Source organism: Scyliorhinus canicula, chromosome 2 (genome assembly GCF_902713615.1).
Source record: "Scyliorhinus canicula chromosome 2, sScyCan1.1, whole genome shotgun sequence".
Classification (NCBI taxonomy): Eukaryota; Metazoa; Chordata; class Chondrichthyes; order Carcharhiniformes; family Scyliorhinidae; genus Scyliorhinus; species Scyliorhinus canicula.
The window spans coordinates 251,514,207-251,537,822 of record NC_052147.1 but is presented as its reverse complement, the minus strand read 5'-3'; the positions used below and the strand labels follow the sequence as shown (position 1 = coordinate 251,537,822).

Genomic DNA, 23,616 nt, shown 5'->3' with positions numbered 1-23,616 from the left:
AGATAACTAGGATAAATAAAATAATGAATTACTAACACTTAACTGACTATTCGGAACTACAGCAAAATATGTCTGTCCTCCAGCACAACCTGCTCCCAACTGCCTGGAGGCACAGAGCCACATGGTGGACTTACACTGCCATCTAGTGGTCGGAGGTTGTGCTGAACATTATGTACAAAGCTGCTTTCTGCATATCATCACAGGTGACACCAGAGATATGACTTGTTTCAGAGTAAAACCACTTTCTCCACATCATTTCAGAATATGAGGATGATGGACTGGAAATATGAGCTTGCAATTACTGGAGCAAAGGTGCAGTCCAGTAGATGTGATCAAAATTTTGAAATATATAAAATAGGATAGGGCAGTGAAAGATTATGGGTGGGATTCTCCTTCCCTGACACCGATTCTGTCATTGGCGATCGGGCAGGAATCCCTTTTGGCGCCACATTCAGGGGAAGTGCTTGTTTGACACAGGTTTCGTATGCTTCGCCCTCTCCAAAACAGCGCATCACGTCGCCTGAAAGTCCTCCGCCCGATGGACCGAGTTCCTGACTGCATGGGTAGTGTGGTCTCAGCGGTCAGTAACCCGGCATGGCAGCTGCGGACTGTGTCCAGTGCCACAATAGTCGGGCGGGAGCTGTGCTGGAAGCTGGGGAAGGCTTCCACAAGGGCTGGGGGGAGTGGCCAGGGAGGTACTATCTGGCAGGTCGGGTCCACGCACGGCTGGCGCCATATTTTACGGAACAACCACTTCATGTCGTCACCGTGCGCATACACAGCCATGGGCCTGGCCGTTCTCCGGCCGTTTATATAGTGGAGGCCAGGATTATTATGTGGCGCGGCTGCTAGCCTCTCACCGGTCACAGGATTGGAGAGGGGGCGCCCCCGATTTTTTCACATAATATGCCACAGATCATCTGCACTTAGCCTAAGAAAGGAGAATCCAGTCTTACATCTACTGATCAGTGAAACAGTAACAACGGGACATTAATTTGGGTCTAGTGCTAAAAACAAAGAATACAAAATGAAAAAGTGTTGTTGGATATTGAAAGGAACCCTGCGAGTTAGAGTAACATCAATCATAACATTCATGAGTGGGGTGACTTGATAAGGGCACTGAAGGACATGGTAAAGGAAAAAAACTGAGATGAATGTGGACAGCTTCAGTGAGAGAAGCGAGCAGCAGCACAATAGCACTGCTGAATCGCGACAATACGTTGCATTACATTTCTAGTTAAGAACTTTCTAGTTGGGAAAATAAGTAAGCACCTTCCCATTTTAATGAAGTGAGTGAATTCTCCATCTTCATGTCAGTCAGGAACAGAAATGGACAGAGGTGATGAATTGTGTTGTAATGATACAATACTGAAGGTAAGCATGTAAAGCAGTAGGCAGTAAAGATGGCAAATGGTATGCTGGCCTTCATTGTCAGAGGTTTTGAGTACAGGTGCAGGGATGTCTTGCAGTAATTACACAGGCCTTGGTGAGGCCACACCTGGAATATTGTGTGCAATTTTGGTCTCCTTATCTGAGAAAGGATATTCTTGCTATAGAGGAAGTAAAGCAAAGGTTTACCAGACTGATTACTGAGGTGGCGGGTCTGACATACGAGGAGAGATTGAGTTGGTTAGGATTGTATTCGCTGGAGTTCAGAAGAATGAGGGGGGAAATCTCACAGAAACCTGTAAAATTCCAACAGGAGTGGACAGGGTATACGCAGGAAGGATATTTCTGATGGTGGGTGTGTCCAGAACCAAGGGTCACAGTCTGAGGATACAGGTTAGATCATTTGGGACAGAATAGAGGAGAAATTTCTTCATCTTGGTGAGCCTCAGGAATTGGTCACCACAGGAAATAGTTGAGGCAAAAACACTGTACATTTTCGAAAGATATAGCACTTAGGTTGAAGGGAGTCAAAGGATATGGGGGGGGGGGGGGGGGGAGCAGGATTAGGCTATTGAGTTGGTTGATGAGCCATGGTCAAAATGAAAGGCGGAGCAGACACAAAGCGCCGAATGGCCTCATCCAGCTCCTGTTTTCTATGTTACTATGTTTCGAATACCTTGCGCTTATTAACTGTACAAGAAACAAGGAACAAATCACTCTCAAGAGTTTGGGTAAACAGTCTGTGGGCTCATTTATTAAGTCGAGGATATGAGAACAATTATACATAAGAACATAACAACTAGGAGCAGGAGTAGGCCATCTGCTCCGCCATTCAATGAATCATGGCTGATCCTTTGTGGACTCAGCTGCACTTTCTGGCCCGAACATCATAACCCTTAATCCCTTTATTCTTCAAAAAACTATCTATCTTTATCTTAAACATTTAATGAAGGAGCCTCAACTGCTTCACTGGGCAAGGAATTCCAGAGATTCACAATCCTTTGGGTGAAGAAGTTCCTCCTAAACTCAGTCCTAAATCTACTTCCCCTTATTTTTAGGCTTTGCCACCTCGTTCTGCTTTCACCTGCCAGTGGAAACAACCTGCCCTCATCTATCCTATCTATTCCCTTCATAATTTTATATGTTTCTATAAGATCCCCCCCTCATCCTTCTAAATTCCAATGAGTACAGTCCCAGTCTACTCAACCTCACCTCGTAATCCAACCCCCTCAACTCTGGGAATAACCTAGTGAATCTCCTCTGCACACTCTCCAGCGCCAGTACTTCCTTTTTCAGGTAAGGAGACCAAAACTGAACACAATACTCCAGGTGTGGCCTCACTCACACCTTATACAATTGCAGCATAACCTTCCTAGTCTTAAACTCTATCCCTCTAGCAATGAAGGACAAAACTGTCAGAGAATACTACAAAATATAGATAGATTGGAGAGTTGGGCAGAGAAATGGCTGATGGAGTTCAATCTGGGCAAATGCGAGGTGATGCATTTTGGAAGAACAAATTCAAGAGCGGACTATATGGTCAATGGAAGGGTCTTGGGGAAAATTGATGTGCAGAGAGATCTGGGAGTTCAGGTCCATTGTACCCTGAAGGTGGCAACGCAGGTTGATAGAGTGGTCAAGAAGGCATACAGCATGCTTGCCTTCATCGGACGGGGTATTGAGTACAAGAGTTGGCAAGTCATGTTATAGTTGTATAGGACTTTGGTTCGGCCACATTTGTAATACTGCGTGCAGTTCTGGTCGCCACATTACCAGAAGGATGTGGATGCCTTGGAGAGGGTGCAGAGGAGGTTCACCAGGATGTTGCCTGGTATGGAAGGTGCTAGCTATGAAGAAAGGTTGAGTAGATTAGGATTGTTTTCGTTGGAAAGACAGAGGTTGAGGGGGGACCTGATTGAGGTCTACAAAATTATGAGAGGTATGGACAGGGTTGATTAGAACAAGCTTTTCCCAAGAGTGGGGTGTCAGTTACAAGGGGTCACGATTTCAAAATCAGAGGGGGAAAGTTTAAGGGAGATGTGCGTGGAAAGTTTTTTACGCAGAGGGTGGTGGGTGCCTGGAACGCTTTACCAGCGGAGGTGGTAGAGGCGGGCACGATAGCATCATTTAAGAAGCATCTAGACAGGTATATGAATGGGCGGTAACAGAGGGAAGTAGACCTTGGAAAATAGGAGACAGGTTTAGATAAAGGATCTGGATCGGCGCAGGCTGGGAGGGCCGAAGGGCCTGTTCCTGTGCTGTAAATTTCTTTGTTCTTTGTTCTTTGTAATCACCTGTTGCACCTGTAAACCAACTTTTTGCGACTCATGCACTAGCACACCCAGGTCTTTCTGCACAACAGCATATTTTAATATTTTATCATTTAAATAATAATCCCTTTTGCTACTATTCCTACCAAAATGGATAACCTCACATTTGTCAACAGTGTATTCCATCTGCCAGACCCTAATCCATTCACCGAACCTATCCAAATCCCTCTGCAGACTTCTGGTATCCTCTGCACTTTTTGCTTTACCACTCATCTTAGTGTAGTCTGCAAACTTGGAAAAATTGCACTTGGCCCCCAACTCCAAATCATCTGTGTAAATTGTGAACAATTGTGGGCCCAACACTGATCCCTGAGGGACACCACTAGCTACTGATTTGCCAACCAGAGAAATACCCATTAATCCCCACTCTTTGATTTCTATTAATTAACCAATCCTCTATCCAATCCACACTACTACATTACCCTTAAAGCCATGCATTTTTATCTTCTGCAGCAACCTTTTGTGTGGCACCTTGTCAAAAGCTTTCTGGAAATCCAGATATACCACATCCATTGGCTCCCCATTATCTACCACACTGGTAATGCCCTCAAAAAATTCCACTGAATTAGTTAGGCCCGACCTGCCCTTTTTGAACCCATGCTGCGTCTGCCCAATGGGACAATTTCCATCCAGATGCCTCGCTACTTCTTCTTTGATGATAGATTCCAACATCTTCCCTACTACCGAAGTTAAGCTACCTGGCCTATAATTACCCGCTTTCTGACTACCTCCTTTTTTTAACAGTGGTGTCACGTTTGCTAATTTCCAATCTACCGGGACCACCCTAGAGTCTAGTGAATTTTGGTAAATTATCACTAGTGCATTTGCAATTTCCCTAGCCATCTCTTTTAGTACTCTGGGATGCATTCCATCAGAGCCAGGAAACTTGTCTACCTTTATCCCCATTAGTTTGCCCATCACTACCTCCTGAGTGATAACAATCATCTCAAGGACCTCACCTGTCATAGCTTCATTTCCATCAGTCTCTGGCATGTTATTTGTGCTTTCCACTGTGAAGACCAACCCTAATAACCTGTTCAGTTCCTCAGCCATTTCCTCATCTCCCATTATTAAATCTCCCTTCTCATCCTCCAAAGGACCAATATTTACCTTAGCCACTCTTTTTTGTTTTATATATTTGTAGAAATTTTTACTATCTGTTTTTATATTCTGAGCAAGTTCACTCTCATAATCTATCTTACTATTCTTCATAGCTTTTTTAGTAGCTTTCTGTTGCCCCCTAAAGATTTCCCAGTCCTCTAGTCTCCCACTAATCTTTGCCACTTTTTATGCTTTTTCCTTCAATTTGATACTCTCTCTTATTTCCTTAGATATCCACGGTCGATGTTCCCTCTTTCTACCGTCCTTCCTTATTGTTGGTATAAACCTTTGCTGAGCACTGTAAAAAATCTCTTGTAAGGTTCTCCACTGTTCCACAACTGTTTCACCATAAAGTCTTTGCTCCCAGTCTACTTTAGCCACCTCTTCTCTCATCCCGTTGTAATCTCCTTTGTTTAAGCACAAAAGACTATACCTTCTCACCCTCCATCTGTAGTTTAAATTCCACCATATTGTGATAGCTCCTTCCAAGCGGATCTCTGACTATGAGATCATTAATCAATCCTGTCTCATTACACAAGACAAGATCTAGGACCGCTTGCTCCCTCATAGGTTCCATTACATACTGTTTGAGGAAATTATCGTGGATTCATTCTTTAAGCACTGATGAAATCCCTTACTATTGCCCGGACGTCATCCTTAAATAACATAGCGACACCACCTCCCTTACCATCCACTCTGTCCTTCCGAATAGTTTGATACCCTTGGATATTTAACTCCCAGTCGTGACTATCCTTTATCCATGTTTCAGTAATGGCCACTAAATAATAGTCATTCACGATGATTTGCACCATCAACTCATTTACCTTATTCCGAATACTACGAGTATTCAGGTAAAGTACACTTATGTTTGCTTTTGTACCTCTGTTTTGAATCTTAACACCTTGATCAGTAACCTCGCATAAGCTATTTTTCCTCTGAACTTTTCTCCTAATTTTCCTTGTCATTGAACCCATATCTTCATGTAACAACCTGCCGCGTCGCTTTCCATTTATGTTTTTACTTCCCGTTTAATTCCTTTTAGTATTACTGGGCCTATTCACTGAGCTCACCTCAGTCACTGCACCCTGTACTGTCACTCTTTTTGATTTTTGACTATGGCTTCTCTGCCTTACACTTTTCCCCTTACTGCCTTTTGTTTCTGTCCCTGTTTTACTACCTTCTGACTTCCGCATCTGTTCCCATCCCCCTGCCACATTCGTTTAAACCCTCCCCAACCGCTGTAGCAAATAGCCCCCCGAGGACATCAGTTCCAGTCCTGCCCACGTGTAACCCACCCAGTTTGTAAGGTCCCTCGGTATACAGCTTGATAGCTTCAGAGCTTAGTGTGTATGCTTTGCTCAAAGTAAAAGTGAAACTCAGGCTGGATCATCTGATACTTTTCCCAATTGGTGATGTCATGCTAACCTTCCTTAAGGATATATTGCAATAAGTGTTGCCTCCAGGTACCATCTGAGCCATTTACTGCCAGATACTGTCAAAATCATTTTTAGCTGATCACAAAAGTTACTACCCCTCAAAATTCCCATTTTTCTTCCTATTTATCTAATTCTGCTTTTATGTTTTTTGACAATACCATTCTTCATTGCTACTTTATGCTACTCTTCTCCACAGGTCTACTACCCTCTATCTTTTTCAAACTTGGATTTGATTCTACAGACGTGACAAACTCTTGGTACAATTTATCTGTTCCCATAACAACCTTCAATTCTTGGTGCCTTTCCTCACCCTAACCCCACCTCATATTGCCTCCCAGTTCAAATGCCTTAAGCTAGGTGTCAGGAGTCTTTCGAATGCTCTTCCTCGAAAGGCGATGGAAGCAGAGTCTCTGAATATTTTTTTAAGGCAGCGCTAGATTTTTTTAAGGCAGAGTAGAACCTTGGTTAGTCCACACTTGGAGTATAGTGTTCAATTCTGGTTGCCACACTACCAGAAGGATGTGGAGGCTTTGGAGAGGGTGCAGAAGAGATTTACCAGGATGTTGCCTGGAATGGAGGGCATTAGCTATGAGGAGCGGTTGAATAAACTCGGTTTGTTCTCACTGGAACGATGGAAGTTGAGGGGTGACCTGATAGAGGTCTACAAAATTATGAGGGGCATAGAAAGAGTGGATAGCCAGAGACTTTTTCCCAGGGTGGAGGGGTCAATTACTCGGGGGCATAGGTTTAAGGTGCGAGGGGCAAGGTTTAGAGGAGATGTACGAGGCAAGTTTTTTTACACAGAGGGAAGTGGGTGCCTGGAACTCGCTGCCGGAGGAGGTGGTGGAAGCAGGGACGATAGTGACATTTAAGGGGCATCTTGACAAATACATGAATAGGATGGGAATAGAGGGATACGGACCCAGGAAGTGTAGGAGATTTTAGTTCAAATGGGCAGCATGGTTGGTATAGGCTTGGAGGGCCAAAGGTCATGTTCCTGAGCTGTACTTTTCTTTGTTCTAAATGAATTCTTGATGAACTAGAAATGTTATAGGGGGTAGGCAGGAGTGTGGGGTTGAAGTTACAATCAGTTCAGCCCTGATCTTATTGAATGGTGGAGCAGACTCGTAGGGCCGAGTGGCCTACTCCTGTTCCTGATACGTATGTAACATTGGAGTCAAAGGAGAAGAATATCCATAGAATCTCTACAGTGCGGAAAGAGGCAATTTGGCCCATCGAGTTTGCACCAACCATCCATAAGAGCACCCAACCTAGGCCCACAGCCCTGCCCTATCCTCATAAACCCACCCAACATGGACATCTGCGATCAGTAAGGGGCAATTTATCATGGCCAATCCACATCCTTGGACTGTGGGAGGAAACTGGAGCACCCGGAGGAAACACACGCAGACGTGGGAGAACATGCAAACTCCATACAGGCAGTCACCCAAGGTTGGAATCAAACCCGCTTCCCTGGCACTGTGATGCAGCACTGAACAAAGAACATTACAGCATAGGAACAGACCCTTCGGCCCACCAAGCCTGCGGCGATCCAGATTCCTCACTTAGACCGACTACTTATTGCCCAAACAATCTGTATCACTAAATTCCCCGCCCGTTCATATGTCTATCAAGGTACATCTTAAACTTTGCTATCGTGCCTGCCTCCACCACCTCCACTGGCAACGTGCTCCAGGTACCTACCACCCTCTGAATGAAAAGTTTGCCCCGCACATCTCCCCTAAACTTTCCTCCTCTTACCTTGAACCTGTGCCCCCTTGTAATTGAGTCTTCCACACTGGGAAAACACTTCTGACTATTCACCTTGTCTATACCTGTGTAATTATGTTGACCTCAATCTGGTCTCCCTCAGCCTCTGTCCTTCCAACGAAAACAGTCCAACATTATTAAACCTCTCCTCATACCTAACAGGCATCCTCCTGGTAAACTTCCTTTGCACTCTCTACAAAGCATTCACATCCTTCTGGTAGTGTGGTGAACAGAACTGCGCGCAATATTCAAAATGTGGCCTAACTAAGGTTTTTATACAACTGTAACATGACCAGCCAACTCTTGGACTCAATTTCCCTGACCGATGAAGGGAAGCATGCCATATGGCTCCTTGAACACCTTATCTGCCTGCATTACCACTTTCATGGAATTGTGGACCTGAACGCTGAGATCCCTCTGTATGTTTCTGTATAATTTACACCTGAATTTAATCTTCCAAAATGCATCATCCCGCATTTGTCCAGATTGAACATCTGCCATTTCTCTGCCCAACTGCCATTTCTCTGCCCAACTCTCCAATCTATGTTTTTCTGCTGTATTCTCTGACAGTCCCCTTCACTATCAGCAACTCGAGGTATCTTAGTGTCATCTGCAAACTTGCTAATCGGACCAACTACATTTTCCTCCAGATCATTTATATATATTCCAAACAACAGTGGTCCAAGCACAGATCCCTGTGGAGCATCACTAATCAAGATCTCCATTCTAAAAAACTTCCATCCACTGCTACTCTGTCTCCTGTTACCAAGCCAGTTCTTTATCCATCATGCTAGCACACTCCGAATCCCATGCGCTTTACCTTTTGTACCAGTCTGCATCAGGGACCTTGTCAAAAGCCTTACTGAAGTCCATGTAGATGACATCCACAACCTTTCCCTCATCAATTAATTTTGTCACCTCCTCAAAGTTGGTAAGATCTTCCCAGCAAAAGCAATGTTGCCTATCACTAACAAGTCCATTCACTTCCAAATATGAATAAATCTTGCCCCTCAGTATCTTCTCCAACAGCTTTCCTACCACTGACATATGGTTCACTGGCCTATAATTACCTGGTTTATCCTTGCTTCCCTTATTAAACAATGGGACAACATTGGCTATTCTCCAGTCCTCTGGAACCTTGCCTGTGGTCAAAGAAGGTGTAAAGATATCTGTTAAGGCCCCAGCTATTTCCTCTCTTGCCTCCCACAGTAACCTGGGATATATCCCATCTGGCCCAGGGGACTGGTCTACCTCAATGCATTTTAAGATATCCAACACTTCCTCCTTCATTATGCTGACATGCCCTAGAGTATTCACACACCCATCTCTAACTTCAACATTCATCATGTCCCTCTCCTTGGTGAAACCGATGCAAAGTACTCATTAAGGATCTCACCCACACATAATCACTGTGTCACCATGCTGCCCCCTATCAAATGGGGAAAAGGTGAAAATTGATGAAGAAAACAAACAGCTTTTTTAGAAGACTGCATTATGCGGTCTTACATTGTTATGTCTGATGGAATAATTCTGATGGATATGTACCATGCGCCAGAAAGACCAGGCAGTCTTTGTTTATTAATAGATTCCCTAAGTTGCATGCTATTATTTCACTTCTAGAATTAATCTATTTAAATTATTGTTATTGGCTTCCCTTTTGTCCTTGAGGATGGCCATTCTTTGTGTGTATATATAGATTCATCTGCTCTATATTCTAACATCGTCTGAAGGCAGAGTGCAGACCTGCATGGCTTTCGACTGGTCCGATTTTGTTTGGGGTGGGAGGGGAGCAGGAAACTGCCTGTATTTCTCACCTAAAGTCCTGTTGAGCTCGCAACACCACCACTAATTGAAATAGATCATCAAAGTGATTCTTTCTGGACCTTAATTCTGCACAGGGTTCACACTGTGTTAGGGCACGAGGAGGAAGTAGTCTTTCTACATGCTTATGTTTACAGTGGACAGTTTTTAATCTCACCAAAACTGAACTACATGAATGTAGCTATGCCAAATATTTCTGTGAGTTTTCCCAGTTGGGTAGGTGACCTCCACATGATGCACAGTGTAACAAAGAGAAAAATTGATTGTAATGCAAGTCGTTACCATGTACTAGTTCTTCAATGTACTGGAGTCTAATTGCATGATTTTTCATGATGAAGTGTAGTAAAAATGACTTCTCACCAGAAGGAGATGCAAGTTCACAGTTAGTCCATTCATCAATGCAGTTTCTTCCTTTTTAGCACCTGTGAAATAGAAAACTGTAAATAAAGTATGCACTATGTAAGACCTGGCTTTTGCTTCCATATCATGTTGTACCATACCCTTTGTAACTCTGGCATGTTTTTCTTCAATACATTTAATATCGCTACTACATTAAAATAACCAAACAATAATTACTGAATTTAAAACAGCTGGCAAACATCAATTGTTTGGAAAGTCATCTGCTTGACATAAACTAGTTTATGTTGTCCACATGCTAGGATTATGTATAAGAAATTGCAAGCCTCCATTTTTCACGCAAATGTAGGTCACAGAAACGACCAAAATGATGTTGCCCTGATTCTGTACCTTAAACTCAAGAGGCTCCGCACCAGGAAGGCTGTCCTGCAATTGTGACATAAAGAACCCCAAGTGAATGACTATTCAGCTTCTGCCTAACCTCTCTAGACGGTGGAAGCTATTAAGTCTAAGTCAGTCTTCATCTAATTCTATCGTTAACAGATTCCTTGAGTTGCATGCCAACATTCCACCTCTAATTATTTAAATTATTGTTATTGGTTCCCCTTTTATCATCGAGGATGGCCATTCCTCGAGTGTGTAGTAATCTGTTGTCAGTTCTAACATGGCTCTGGAAACTGAGTGGAAACTGTTACAACATCCTGGGCTGGAGTGCGGGTCTATCCAGCCCAGCTTGATCCAGAGTCGCAACACAGTTGAAATTAACTTTGAATTTTAAAAACACCCAAAGTCTTTGGCTGCCTAATAACTAGTCATCAGGTTTGTGAATTTAAAGACAATTGGTTTAATTTCTAACCCCCCCCCCCCCCCACCCCCCTCCCCCCCGGTTCTTTAACTCGCCCCACCATCTACACACACACACATACACAAGACAAACGAACACAGAGGGGAAAGAGGGGTGTCAATAGTTAAAGTTAAAGATTCTGTTTCAGATGGACGTCTTCCAGTTGGATGTTAGATTCTTTCTTCAGTATATGCCTACAGTTGGATGATACCTTATCTTCCGTCTACAATGGTTTTCACTGTAGACTCGTCAAGGTCCAAAGATTTCTGACTTTAGATAGTAGGCAGCGGAGCAGAGAGAAAGAGCTGCTTCCACCTTGTGGGTCTGGTGACTTCCCTATAAATTCACAGCAACAGCAAGGAGAGAGAGAGACACACACACACAGACAGCTTCCCCTCGTGGACTCCAGTAGCTTTCTGCTGGGTGCTCTGAAAACCCCACCTGGCAGGACCCAATTGCTGTCTGTTGCTGGGCAGGATGGTGTCCTTGGCCAATCCATTGGCCAACAGCCAACCAATCAAACCAATTCTCTCGGGTGCCATAAAGTCTGGGTTCTGCTGTTCAAAATCTAAAACCTGTTTCGGCACAGTGTGCTATTTTCAAACTTTCCTCACTTCATCTGCTCAACTTAAAAGGTATGTTTCCATTAAGACCCATGTACCAAAACTGATAATGGTAAAAAAAACAGCAAAAACAGGAATCAACACGAAGAACTGCATGGCTTTCTGCAGGCAAGTGTGAGTTGTCTGATATTTGGGGGGGGGAACTGCCTGGTCTTCCTAGCTTGCCTTTTTCTTTTAGCTGCCTGCATTCTTTGCAGTTTGAAGAAAATACCATCACTAATTGATTGTTCCCCCAGGGTAATTCTTTCGTGTGCATTTTTCTCCAAGTGGATAAACCATATTTTCCTGAGGCCAGCTTTGAAGGAGTTCTTGAAACATAACGTCAGCCTACTTCGCAGAGAATGCCCAAGTTTAAGCTGTGAATATATAACTGCCTTAGGGATTTTATCATCAGTCATATGTACTGCATCTCCATACCACCAGAGCTGGGCTGTGATGTGGAGCACTTCAATTTCAGACATTTCTGCACTTTGAAATATCTCACTATTGGGCATTTTAACCTCCCATTTGATGTTCTGCATGCATCTTATGTGAAAGGAAGCTGAACTACTTAATATGTCTGTATTATGACAGTTTTGTACACAGCAAGCATTGTTTTAAGTGTGCTATCTCGTTTTCTCCACAGTCTCTCGCATCAGTGGGCAAATTTGAATTTACTCTGGCAATTCTATTTGATATCTCACAGTCAAAGGAGACTGTCCTTTCGAAGGAAGATAGTTTCAGATTTGTTTCAGTGATAGTTACAGAAGGTGGGGTCTGGTCAAAAGTTGGTGGAATATCTCTGCCTTCCTTGAACCGATGTTTAGTCCCGAGTCATCAGTTGGTTTGAAAATATTCCATGTCTCTTTGAAAGCCATACTCACAGTTACCCGAGGACATAGTCATTAAGAAACAGCAATTCCCGAATAATTAGCAACTATGATTTCTTGGTTGAGAATTTCAGTCATCTCCGGTTGAATAGATTGCAGTCCATTCTGTATTGGATGCATATTTCCGCAATATTTTCATCAAATGCTCCAGAAGGATGACAGCAAAGTTTATAGTGAAGAGTACAGGGGCCATGACACACCCCTGCTTCACAACACTTGTTTCATCAAAGGGGTTGGTGTATTCACCACAGACAATGACTCTTGCCATCATTCCATCAGTAAATGTACCAGATGTACAGCTCTATTAGTACAGCTCTATTAGCACGCCCAAGTTTGACTGAGCCTTTCTTCAAGGCCTCTCTATTTACTGTGCCAAAGGCCTTCATCGGACCAACAAAGGCTCAATGGTATCCCATCTTTTGTGGCATTTCTCTCATATTTTCCAAAGGGTGAAAATCATGTCACAATTCTACTCTTCGGCTCATCAGTCTGGCGAGGGGAATTTTCACTAAAATCCTGCCAACTACCATTCTTGTGTGGTTGTCACACACCGATTGTCATTTATCTTAATCCTCTAGTTGCCACACTCCAGCGCCTGTTCGGATACACAGAGGGAGAATTCAGAATGCCCAATTCACCTAACAAGCACGTCTTTCAGGACTTGTGAGAGGAAACCGGAGCACCCGGAGGAAAGCCACCCAGACACGGGGAGAACGTGCAGACTGCACACAGACAGTGATCCAAATGGGATTCAAACGTGGGACTCTGGTGCTGTGAAGCAACAGTGCTAACCACTGTGCTACTTATGAGTATGGGGAGAATGCCAGTCGTCTGTTGGCTCACCAGCTGAGATGGCAGGCTGCCTTCCCTGAGATAACGCAGGTGAGGGACCCAAATGGCAGGTTGGTTTCTGCACCAGAGAAGGTTAATGTGGTATTTGAGGCATTCTACTATGGGTTGTATAAGTCCGAGTCCCCAGAGGATGGTTTATCAATGAAGCAATTTTTGGATGGGTTAAGCTTTCCGGAGGTGTAACAGGAGAAAAGGCAGGAGGTGGCGATGCCGATTGGACTGGAGGAGATCAGGAGCTGTATTCAGTTAATGCAGACGGGCAAAGCACCAGGTCCGGGTGGGTTCCCCATTGAATTTTACAAACAGTTTGCTGGCCAGTTGGTCCCACTTCTGTTGGATTCTGCTGGCCACTCTGGCTCTTGATCCACTCTTGATCCTGAAGAAGGTCAAGAATCCCATGGAATGTGGATCGTATCAGCCTATTTCAATGTTAAACACTGACGATAATTTGTCGGCTAAGGTGTTGGTTATGTGTTTGGAGTCCTGCCTACCTGGGGTGATCTCGGAGGAGCAGACTGGATTTCTAAAGGAACGGCAGTTGTCGCCCAATATTAGGAGATTGTTAAATGTTGTGTTGTCGCCCTCCTTAGGGACCAAGCCAGAGGTGATTATTTTGATGGACGCAGAGAAGACGTTCAATAGGGTTGAATGGAGGTACCTCTTTAAGATCCTTGGGCGGTTTGGTTTTGGCCAAACTTAATTTCATGGATTAGGTTTTTGTATAGGGGCCCCCGACCCGACATTAGTGTAAGTGCTAATGCCCTCAGCTTGGATTATTTCCAACTGAACAGGGGTACAAGGCAGGGGTATCCGTTTTTGTTTGCCTTAGCAATCGAGCTGCCATCCATCTCTTGGAAGTTGTCTAACAGATGGAGGAGGATAGAGCTTGGTGGGAGGGAGCACAGGGTGTACTTATATATGCGGATGATTTGTTACTATATATCATAGACCCATTCTCCAATATGGGGGAGATAATGGAGTTCCTCGGGAAGTTTGGTGCCTTTTCGGGGTACAAGCTGAATCTGGGGAAGAGTAAATATTTTCTAGTGAACCCTCCGGGGAGGGGAGTTGATCTGGGGAGGCTGTTGTTTCATCCGGCCAAGACTAACTTCCGGTATCTATGAATTCAGGTGGCCCATGACCGGGCCTCGCTCCATCAACATTTCTGGTTTGGTGGATGGGGTGAAGGCCGATTTGAAAAGGTGGGTTGCCCTCCCTCTGACCTTAGCTGGAAGTATGCAGACGGTGAAGATGAATATTCTCCCAAGGTATTTGTTTTTGTTCCAGTATCTCCCAGTCTTCTTCCCAAAGCTTTCTTTTACAGTGTTAATAAATTGATGTCTATTTTTGTTTGGGCTTATAAGACTCCTTGGGTTCGTAGGACTTTTTTGCAAATGGATAGGCAATCAGGGGGCGGAAGGGGGTGACAGTGGGTGCTTGACACCACCTAATTTGTTACGTTATTACTGGGCAGCAAATATTTATATGGTGCAGGGATGTTTTAAGGATCCACATTCAATATGGGGGCAGATGGAGGAGCATAGGATTGAGTCTGAGGGCCCTGGCTACTGCACCACTCCCATTTTCCCCAGCTAGATTTACTTCGAACCTGGTGGTGGTGAGGAGTTGGAATCAGTTTCGGCAGCACTTCAAACAAACTTGATTCCATGTAACTGCTGGCTCCGATCTGCAGGAACCATGGGCAGGATTATCTGAGCCGAAATCGTGATCAGTGCGGGGCCGGAGATGGGCGTCAAACCTGAAACCCGGGCCGACGCCGCTCCAGCGAATCGCACATGCATGCGAGCAGTCTATGCGGTGCGGGTCGTGGGTCATTGACAGAGGCCCCTACAGCGATTCTCCGACGTAAACTGCCCGAGTTCCCGACAGCATGGTTCTAACCATGTTTTGCCTGTTGGGAACGGCCAGTGGCGGCTGCAGAATCAGTTCGCGGCCACCCTGATGGGGGGTGGGTGGATCCTTCACCGGGGAAGCGGGGGGGGGGGGGTGTGTGGCCTCACAGACAGCCAGGCTATCGATTGGGGGGCCACTGATTAGCAGGCACGCGCGATCACGGGGGGGGGGAGGGGTGGCAATCTTTTTGGTGCAGGTCCGCGGTGTGGATCCACCATGTCGCGTGGGGCGGCCGACGTAGGCCGCCGCCGTGCACGTACGCAGACTGCCGACCGGAGGTGCAGGGCCCCTATCAGCAGCCGGAGCTGCGAGGACTACTCCTGGGCCCTGCTATCCCCCTTCAGGGAGGAAAATCACTCTGGACATTCTTCAGGAAATTCCAGAGAGATTCGCCAGTGTTTGACGCTGGCGAGGGGACATAGCCCCATTATTGGAGAATCCCACCCCATAGGTTTGTGCCATTTGGTTTAGATTCATAATTTAGGGCATGAGACAAGGAGGGGCTGGAGAGGTTTAGGGACATGTTTCTGGGGGAGTGGGGGGTGGGGGGGTTCGCCCATCTGTACTGGGGTAAGGAACTGTCGCCTTTATCAAGTCGCGTTCGTATGTTCCGAGAAGCTATGTAGACTTCCCATTTATTATTTTTGTGTCACCCGCAATATAATGTAGTATGTGAATTCTAAATGCGTGTATTTTGGGACAAAACAGGACTTGCGTGAAGGCGTCTGTAAGATGTGCAAACAGGAAACTCCTGAGCCGGAGTTGATTCCAGTGGAGCTGGATCGCGCTTAACCAGGTCCACTCTCTCAGTTCTGCGCATCTGTTCCCAGTAGTTTGAGAAGTCCAGTCAACTGGAGATGGGGTTGACAGCAATGGATGCTCTGCAGCACCTTCTGCATCCATGCTGATTAAATTTACAGCTGTTAACAGGGCTGTGCTGCGATGCGTTGAGCACCTGTAAGGCATCTGTCAAAGCAGGTTTTTTTCCCCCTTACAGTTGAGAAATGGTAGTTACAGATAGGCATCCGTTCTCACATGTGGACACCAGCCCACATACTCGCCTCAGTTGCTTTAGCCTGTGGACAGCTCCCTGGGTGTGACCAATGACATAAACAAGCAGCTACTTGGAATTACAGGCGAGAAATGGGTCAGTGTGGAGGACCAGGTGCAGTTATCTGTCTGGCTATGAAGCAGGCGATGAAGCAGACTCCTGCAGAGGGACACCTCTGAAACACACTCCCACACCCCAATATATTTACATTTGTGGTTGAATTTGCACAGTTATACTGTGCTGTGTAGAATCAGATTTTTTTTTAAATTAAAAGATGACTGGATCTGTCATTGGCATGACACTGAACTATTCTATATCACTCCCATCTTCAATAATGAATTATTTGTTAATCGTTTAATGGGGCATCTTATTGCAGAATCTTGGCACAATTTGTGCTTCACTATAATGCTTCTTCAAACAGCAGCTGGAATGGACTGTCTGAATTTTATTATCTGACAGTGCGAGAGAAAAACAGATTACAGATCATTTGAAAACACATCCCTTGCAAATTTTATCCTTTAACTCAAAACATTTTTTTCCGATGTGAATTAATTTGGCTGAGCAATTTTCACTGGGTAGCATGATGGTTAGCAAAGCTTTCGGGATAAATCACAACTTTTGACAGCTAACAAAAGGTTTCATACAACGCATTTGAAAGAGCAATTACATCCATTTCATATCTATCTGGCACACATCTCTTCATGCCATTAAAAGAATGCTGAAAAATGACAAGTACACATCCTACCATTTCAAATTTTGTGGTCACTGCAATGTCAATTGATATATTTAATTCAGTGTATCTAGTATGACATAGAGCCAAAGAGGGTGCAGAAAGCTTTGAGAGGGGAAGGGAAACAAGAGGTAGAGATGAGACTCGTGATCGGTGCAAGCTTGGAGGGCCGCAGGGCCTGTTTCTGTGCTGTATTGTTCTTTGTTCTTTCTTATTATGGGGTCCACGTGCAAATCAATAATGTAGGACAAGGCTTGAAGTCCTGCAGTCAAGCATTTCAATGGGTTAGGAAGGGATTTAAAAACCAGACCTCAAAAAGTAATAATCGCTGGATTAATCCTAATGCCACACTTTTGTAAGCAAAGGAAGAGTAGGATGAGATTTGTAACCAGGTAAATGGTGCAGGTAGGAGGGATTCCGATTGCTGGGCATGAGGATGGATTCTGGGCCAAGAGGGATCTGTTCAAGACGGACCTGTTCAAGGGCTCTGGACAAAGTCCTTGGAGGGAGGTTAACTAGAGCTGTCAGGGGAAGAATTCAACTAATTTGGCATGGCATCAGGATGAAACATGGGAAAGGACAATAAAGCACATTGAGGACAAAGAGAGGCAGATAGCACAGGATGGCAAATACAGAGAGCTGGCTCAAAGAATGGGAGGATTGGGATTCTGAACACAAAATATCTAGGAATGGTGTGGAAAGGAAGGGAGAAAGAGGACAAGGGGTTTCTCCCAGTAATGATCACAGAAACTATTACTGAACTCAAAAAGGATGGTGCAATTCAAAAACTGGTGGACAAAACATGAACTGAACAGGAAGCTTTTATGGAGAAGACAGTTCGGGAAAAGAGTGCACCCATTGCCACAGAAGGGAAGGAAGGATATCCAAAGCTGCCATTTCCTGGGTAGCTAAAAATAAAGAAATTAAAATGAAACAGAAAAAAAGATAATTGCTAAATGTAATACTCACAATGCAGTTGAAAACCAGGCTAACACAGCAGAGAGCTAAAAATAAAATGTGAGGGGCAAAAGGACATTGTGAGAATAGATTCACAGCTGACACAAAATGGGACCTGAAGGTTTTTCACAAACGTATAAACAATAAAATGATAGTCAAAGGCATGGTTGGAATTTATTTGGAACAATTAAAAATTAAATGGAAACCGAAGGCGTGTGGGAAGAGTTCTGGCAATGTAGAATTAAAGGAGGCGATAGTAGCATTATTGGATAGGATAAAGATTTAAAAAAGAACTGATACTTATAAGGTTGGCAGTTGCAGATGCATTGGTCACAATCTTTCAATGCTTCTTACGATATGAGAGAGGTGTTAAAGCACTGGGGGAATGAAAATGTAGCATCACATTTGGAGAGGTTTGAAGACTGTGGTCAGGTTAATGTTGTGCATATGAACTGAAATTTTATTCATATAATATTTCATTATAAATTTCATTTATAATTTCATTTATATGAAAAGGAATTTTACTAAACCAGCACATAATGCTGTTATTAAAAAGACCTTGTTAGGAAAATTAAAGACGAAAGGAGCAAAATTACAGGGACAGTTGGGATGCAAAATTGGCTCAAGTGCAGAAAACAGAGGGTGATGTGTGGGTATGCTGGGTCTGCGATTACTGCGTTTACTATAGCAGTGAGAGAGACAGGCTTCCAACACTTGAAGAAATGCAACTCTATTTTATTGAACTCTTAACTATTAAACATTAACTGTAAAATGAAATGAAATGAAAATCGCTTATTGCCATGAGTAGGCTTCAATGAAGTTACTGTGAAAAGCCCCTAGTCGCCACATTCCTGCGCCTGTTCAGGGAATTGAACCATGATGCTGGCCTGCCTTGGTCTGCTTTAAAAGCCAGCGATTTAGCCCAGTGTGCTAAACCAGCCCCATGTGGGTTGACACTGTGCTGAGTTGATGGGAGACCTGAGGCTAACCTGACCAGACTATCTTACTACCATATGGTGGATGTTCCAGTTGTATCTCACAGGCTCTGACTGTCTCAGAGGCTGGATCCCAAGAGAGTGGGAAAATTAGTGCCCTCTGGCTTTATAGTGGCCGTGTCCTGTCTGGTGATTGGCTGCTGTGTTCTGTGTGTTCATTGGTCATCATGTGTGCCAATCAATGTCTGTCTGTGCACCATCATATACTTGTGTGTATATTATGACATCTCCCCCTTTTAAAAAATGTGCATATGTCAATAAATAGTGAGTGTGTGTCTGAGCCTGACTATGTACAAAGTTTGTGAGCGTATTTACGTGAGTAGGAGCCTGACTATATATAAAATACGTGAACATATTTACACGGGAAGGTGTCTAGTGCAGATAGAGTGCATGCACAAAATTAGGAAGAAACAATATGTACAGATGTGTAAACAAAGCACAAGGCAATGAATCATTCAGTCTATAAATTCAGTCTCTGTGGCGGGGGGCGAATTTTGGTTGACCGCCTCAAGGGAGGGTCAGGGGCTGCCTGCAGTGGAATGGGCAGAGCTGCATCCAATGTAGAGGGTAGCAAAAGAAGCGGCAGATGGGTGGCCTCTTGGAAGGGTGTGTCCTGAGGAATCAGCAGGCGAGGCAGGACATCACGTTCAGACGGCGAGCGTGGAATTAGCCGCAGTGCCCACCTATTACGCTGAAGAAAAGAGCCATTATGCATGCGAACGAGAAATGATCTGGGGGCCACTTGCTTGACCACCACAGCTGTGGCAGACCAGCCACCATCAGGTAGCTGAACACAAACTCGGTCAGCAGGAATGAGAGCAGGGAGATCTGTGGCGTGAGCATTATAAGCCGACTTGCAGTGGGCCCGAGACAGTTGCATTCTTTGCAGGACCGGAAAATTGTCAAGGTCCGGGATGTGGATTGCTGGCACCGTCGTCCGTAGTGTGCGGTTCATTAGCAGCTGTGCTGGGGACAGGCTAGCGGACAAAGGAGTCGCCCTGTAGGCTAGCAGCGCCAGGTTAAAATCTGAACCCGAATCAGCCGCTTTACACAACAGTTGCTCAACAATGTGTACCCCCTTTTCAGCTTTCCCATTTGACTGGGGGTAGTGGGGGCTTGTAGTGACGTGCGTGAAATTGTACTGTCGGGCAAAATCCGTCCACTCCTGACTGAAGAAGCACGGGCCATTATCAGTCATGACCGGAAGTGGAATGCCATGACGGGCAAAGGTCTCTTTGCACGCCCTGATAACTGTTGCCGACGTGAGGTCATTCCGGGGTAGTTAGAAAAATAGTCCACGAGGAGGACATAGTTCCGGCCTTTTGCTTGAAAGAGATCAATGCCAACCTTGGTCCATGGGGACGACATCAGTTCATGCGGCTGCAAAGTCTCTTTCGGCTGAGCCGGCTGGAACTGTTGGCACGTTGGGCAATTTAGGACAGTTTTGGCGATGTCCTGATTGATGCCAGGCCAGTATACTGCCTCTCGGGCTCGCTGGCGACACATTTCCACCCCAAGGTGACCCTCGTGGAGTTGGCCGAGGACGAGCTCTCGCATACTCTGTGGTATTACTATCCTGTCCAGTTTCATTAGTATGCCATCGACCACTGCCAGATCGTCTTTTATATTATAGAACTTTGGGCACTGGCCCTTTTGCCAACCATCTGTGAGATAGCACATGACCCATTGGTGTAAAGGATCCCTGGCCGTTTCATGACGGATCTGTACGACCCTTTTGTCAGTGGCTGGAAAGCTGGATGCGCAGAACTCAACATGGGCATCGATCTGGCAGACGAAGTCCGAACGCTCGCACGGCATGGTGATGGAGCGAGAGAGTGCATCGGCCACAATGAGTTCCTTGCCCGGGGTGTATACCAGGTCGAAATTATAGTGCCAGAGTTTGAGGAGGATATGTTGTAGGCGTGGTGTCATATCGTTGAGGTCCTTCTGTATGAAGTGAACCAGCGGCCTGTTGTCCGTTTCGACCGTAAATTTGGGGAGCCCATACACGTAATCATGGAATTTGTCAATCCGCGTGAGGAGGCCCAGGCACTCTTTCTCGATTTAAGCATAGCGCTGCTCAGTAGGTGTCATGGCTCTAGATGCATATGCGACTGGGGTCCAGAAGGAGGATTTGTTGTGTTGGAGGAGTTCTGCCACAATGCCTGACTGGCTCACGTCAGTGGAGATCTTCGTCTCCTTGGCAGGGTCGAAAAACGCCAGTACCGGGGCATCGGCGAGTTTCGCCCTGAGCTCACGCCACTCTCGCTCATGAGCGGGGAGCCACTGGAAGTCAGTGGTTTTCTTTACAAGATTGCGGAGAGCTGTGGTGTGAGATGCAAGGTTGGGGATAAACTTCCCAAGGAAGTTGACCATCCCTGGGAAGTGGAGGACTGCCTTCTTGTCCTCCGGTGTCTTCATAGCATTAATCGCTGACACCTTATCTGCATCTGGCTGCACGCCGAACCGCGAAATATGGTCGGCGAGGAACTTTATTTCTGCTTGACCGAATGAGAATTTGGCTCTGCTGAGTCGGAGGCCATGCTCGTGGATCCTCTGGAACACTCGCTTGAGGTTGTGGATCAGACAATGATGTCATCGATGTACACTCGCACCCCTTCGATGCCCTCCTTCATTTGCTCCATTATTCGGTGGAACACCTCCGAGGCGGAGATGATGCCAAAGGGCATCCGGTTGTAACAATAACGACCAAACGGGGTGTTAAATGTGCAGAGCTTTCGACTGGATGTGTCCAGCTGTATCTGCCAAAACCCCTTGGAGGCATCCAGCTTTGTGAAAAACTTGGCGTGAGCCATTTCGCTGGTGAGCTCTTCGCGCTTAGGGATAGGGTAGTGTTCCCTCATGATGTTACGGTTCAAGTCCTTGGGGTCGCTACAAATGCGCAGTTCCCCTGATGGTTTTTTGACACAAACCATGGAGCTAACCCAGTGTGTGGGTTCCATGACCTTAGAAATGACGCACTGGTCCTGGAGGTCTTGCAGCTGCTGCTTGAGGCGGTCCTTAAGGGGTACTGGCACCCGACGAGGTGCATGAACCACAGGTGTGGCATTCGGTTTCAGAAGAATCTTGTATGTGTAGGGGAGTGTGCCCATACCCTCAAAGACGCTGTGATATCGTGCTGTGATGTCATTTAATTGGATTTGGAAGTTTGCATCTGGCGAGGCTGATGCCTCAGCGGGCGACATGGAGTGAACCCGCTGCACCATATTCACGATTTTGCAGGCCTGAGCACCGAGCAAGGAAGCTTTGTTGGACCCTACAATTTCCAAACGCAGGGTGGCTCTTGAAGAACGATGAGATACCACAAGCTGGCATGAGCCACTGGCAGCAATGGCATTGCCATTGTAGTCGAGAAGCTGTCAGGCCGATGGAAGAATGTTCGGCTTGACGTGGATGGTATCCAGGTCAGACTGCGAAATGAGGTTGGCTGAAGCTCCGATGTCCAACCTGAAGCGTATGCAAGATTTGTTGACCGTAAGGATGGCACACCACTCGTCGTCGGGATCAATGCTCATCACTGGGAGCCGTTTAGCCTTTTTTGCAGAAAGCATCGTATGTTTGGTGATGATGACCACCCGGAATGGGGATGTGAGGTCCTCGGTGTCGGGATCTGGAACCATGTCGGAGTCTGCAACGGGTTGCTGCACTGACCGGATGTTCCTGCACTGCTGCTGGGATCGATGTGTGGTGGGAAGTTGAGCAGATCTGCACAGGGCTGCGTAGTGGCCAAGCTTGCCACACTGGAGACAGCGTCGAGATTTCGCAGGACATTGCCGCTTTAAGTGGGCAGAGCTACAGTTCTTGCACGTCAGGGTGCTGACGTCAGGACGCTCCGTGTGCCACCGCGCATGCGCGGTGCGCTCGAACGATTTGCGCACCTGCGCAGTTCGGTCCTTGGCCTCGCCGTCCCCTCGGTCGCTGCGCACATGCGCAGGAGCCCGGGAAAAGCGCGCAAAATGGCTGCCCTCATCCAGACTCAGGCCCTGGGGCTGTTTTACGGCCTGCACCCGCTCCGCATCATGGGGGCCTTGCCACTCCGTCTCTGCCGCCTTGATATGGGAGTACCGGTTATTAGCCTGCTCATGTAGGACGCAGGTCTCGATGGCGATGGTGAGCTGCTTTACTTTTAGGAGCTGCTGGTGAAGGGGATCGGAGTGAACCCCGAAAACGATCTGGTAGTGGATCATGGAGTCAGAAGTGGAGCCATAGTTACAGGATTGTGCGATGATACGAAGATGGGTTAAGAAGGACTGAACAGGTTCATCCTTACCCTGAAGCCTCTGCTGGAACACATAGCGTTCAAAGCTCTCGTTGACTTCGATGTCACAGTGGATGTCGAACTTCAGCAGGACTGTTTTGAACTTTGTCTTGTCCTCACCTTCAGTAAAGGTGAGGGAGTTAAAAATGTGGATAGTGTGCTCCCCGGCTGTAGAGTGGAAGAGAGCAATCTTTCTGGCATCCAATGCGGCTTCGAGGTCGGTGGCTTCAAGATACAGCTGAAACTTCTGCTTAAAAATCTTCGGGCAGCACAGTGGCCTAGTGGTTAGCACAGCTGC

At 45.8% G+C, this 23,616-nt stretch overlaps 1 protein-coding gene across 1 annotated transcript in view; it reads right to left on the bottom strand.

The window, feature by feature from the left end:
* Positions 1 to 23,616, bottom strand: part of kynu (kynureninase) — a 207,809-nt gene that overhangs the window by 112,060 nt on the left and 72,133 nt on the right. Inside the window, exon 5 of the mRNA XM_038789947.1 lies at positions 10,208 to 10,269. Within this exon, the coding sequence (XP_038645875.1) occupies positions 10,208 to 10,269 (62 nt within the window). The remainder of the gene's footprint in view (positions 1 to 10,207; positions 10,270 to 23,616) is intronic.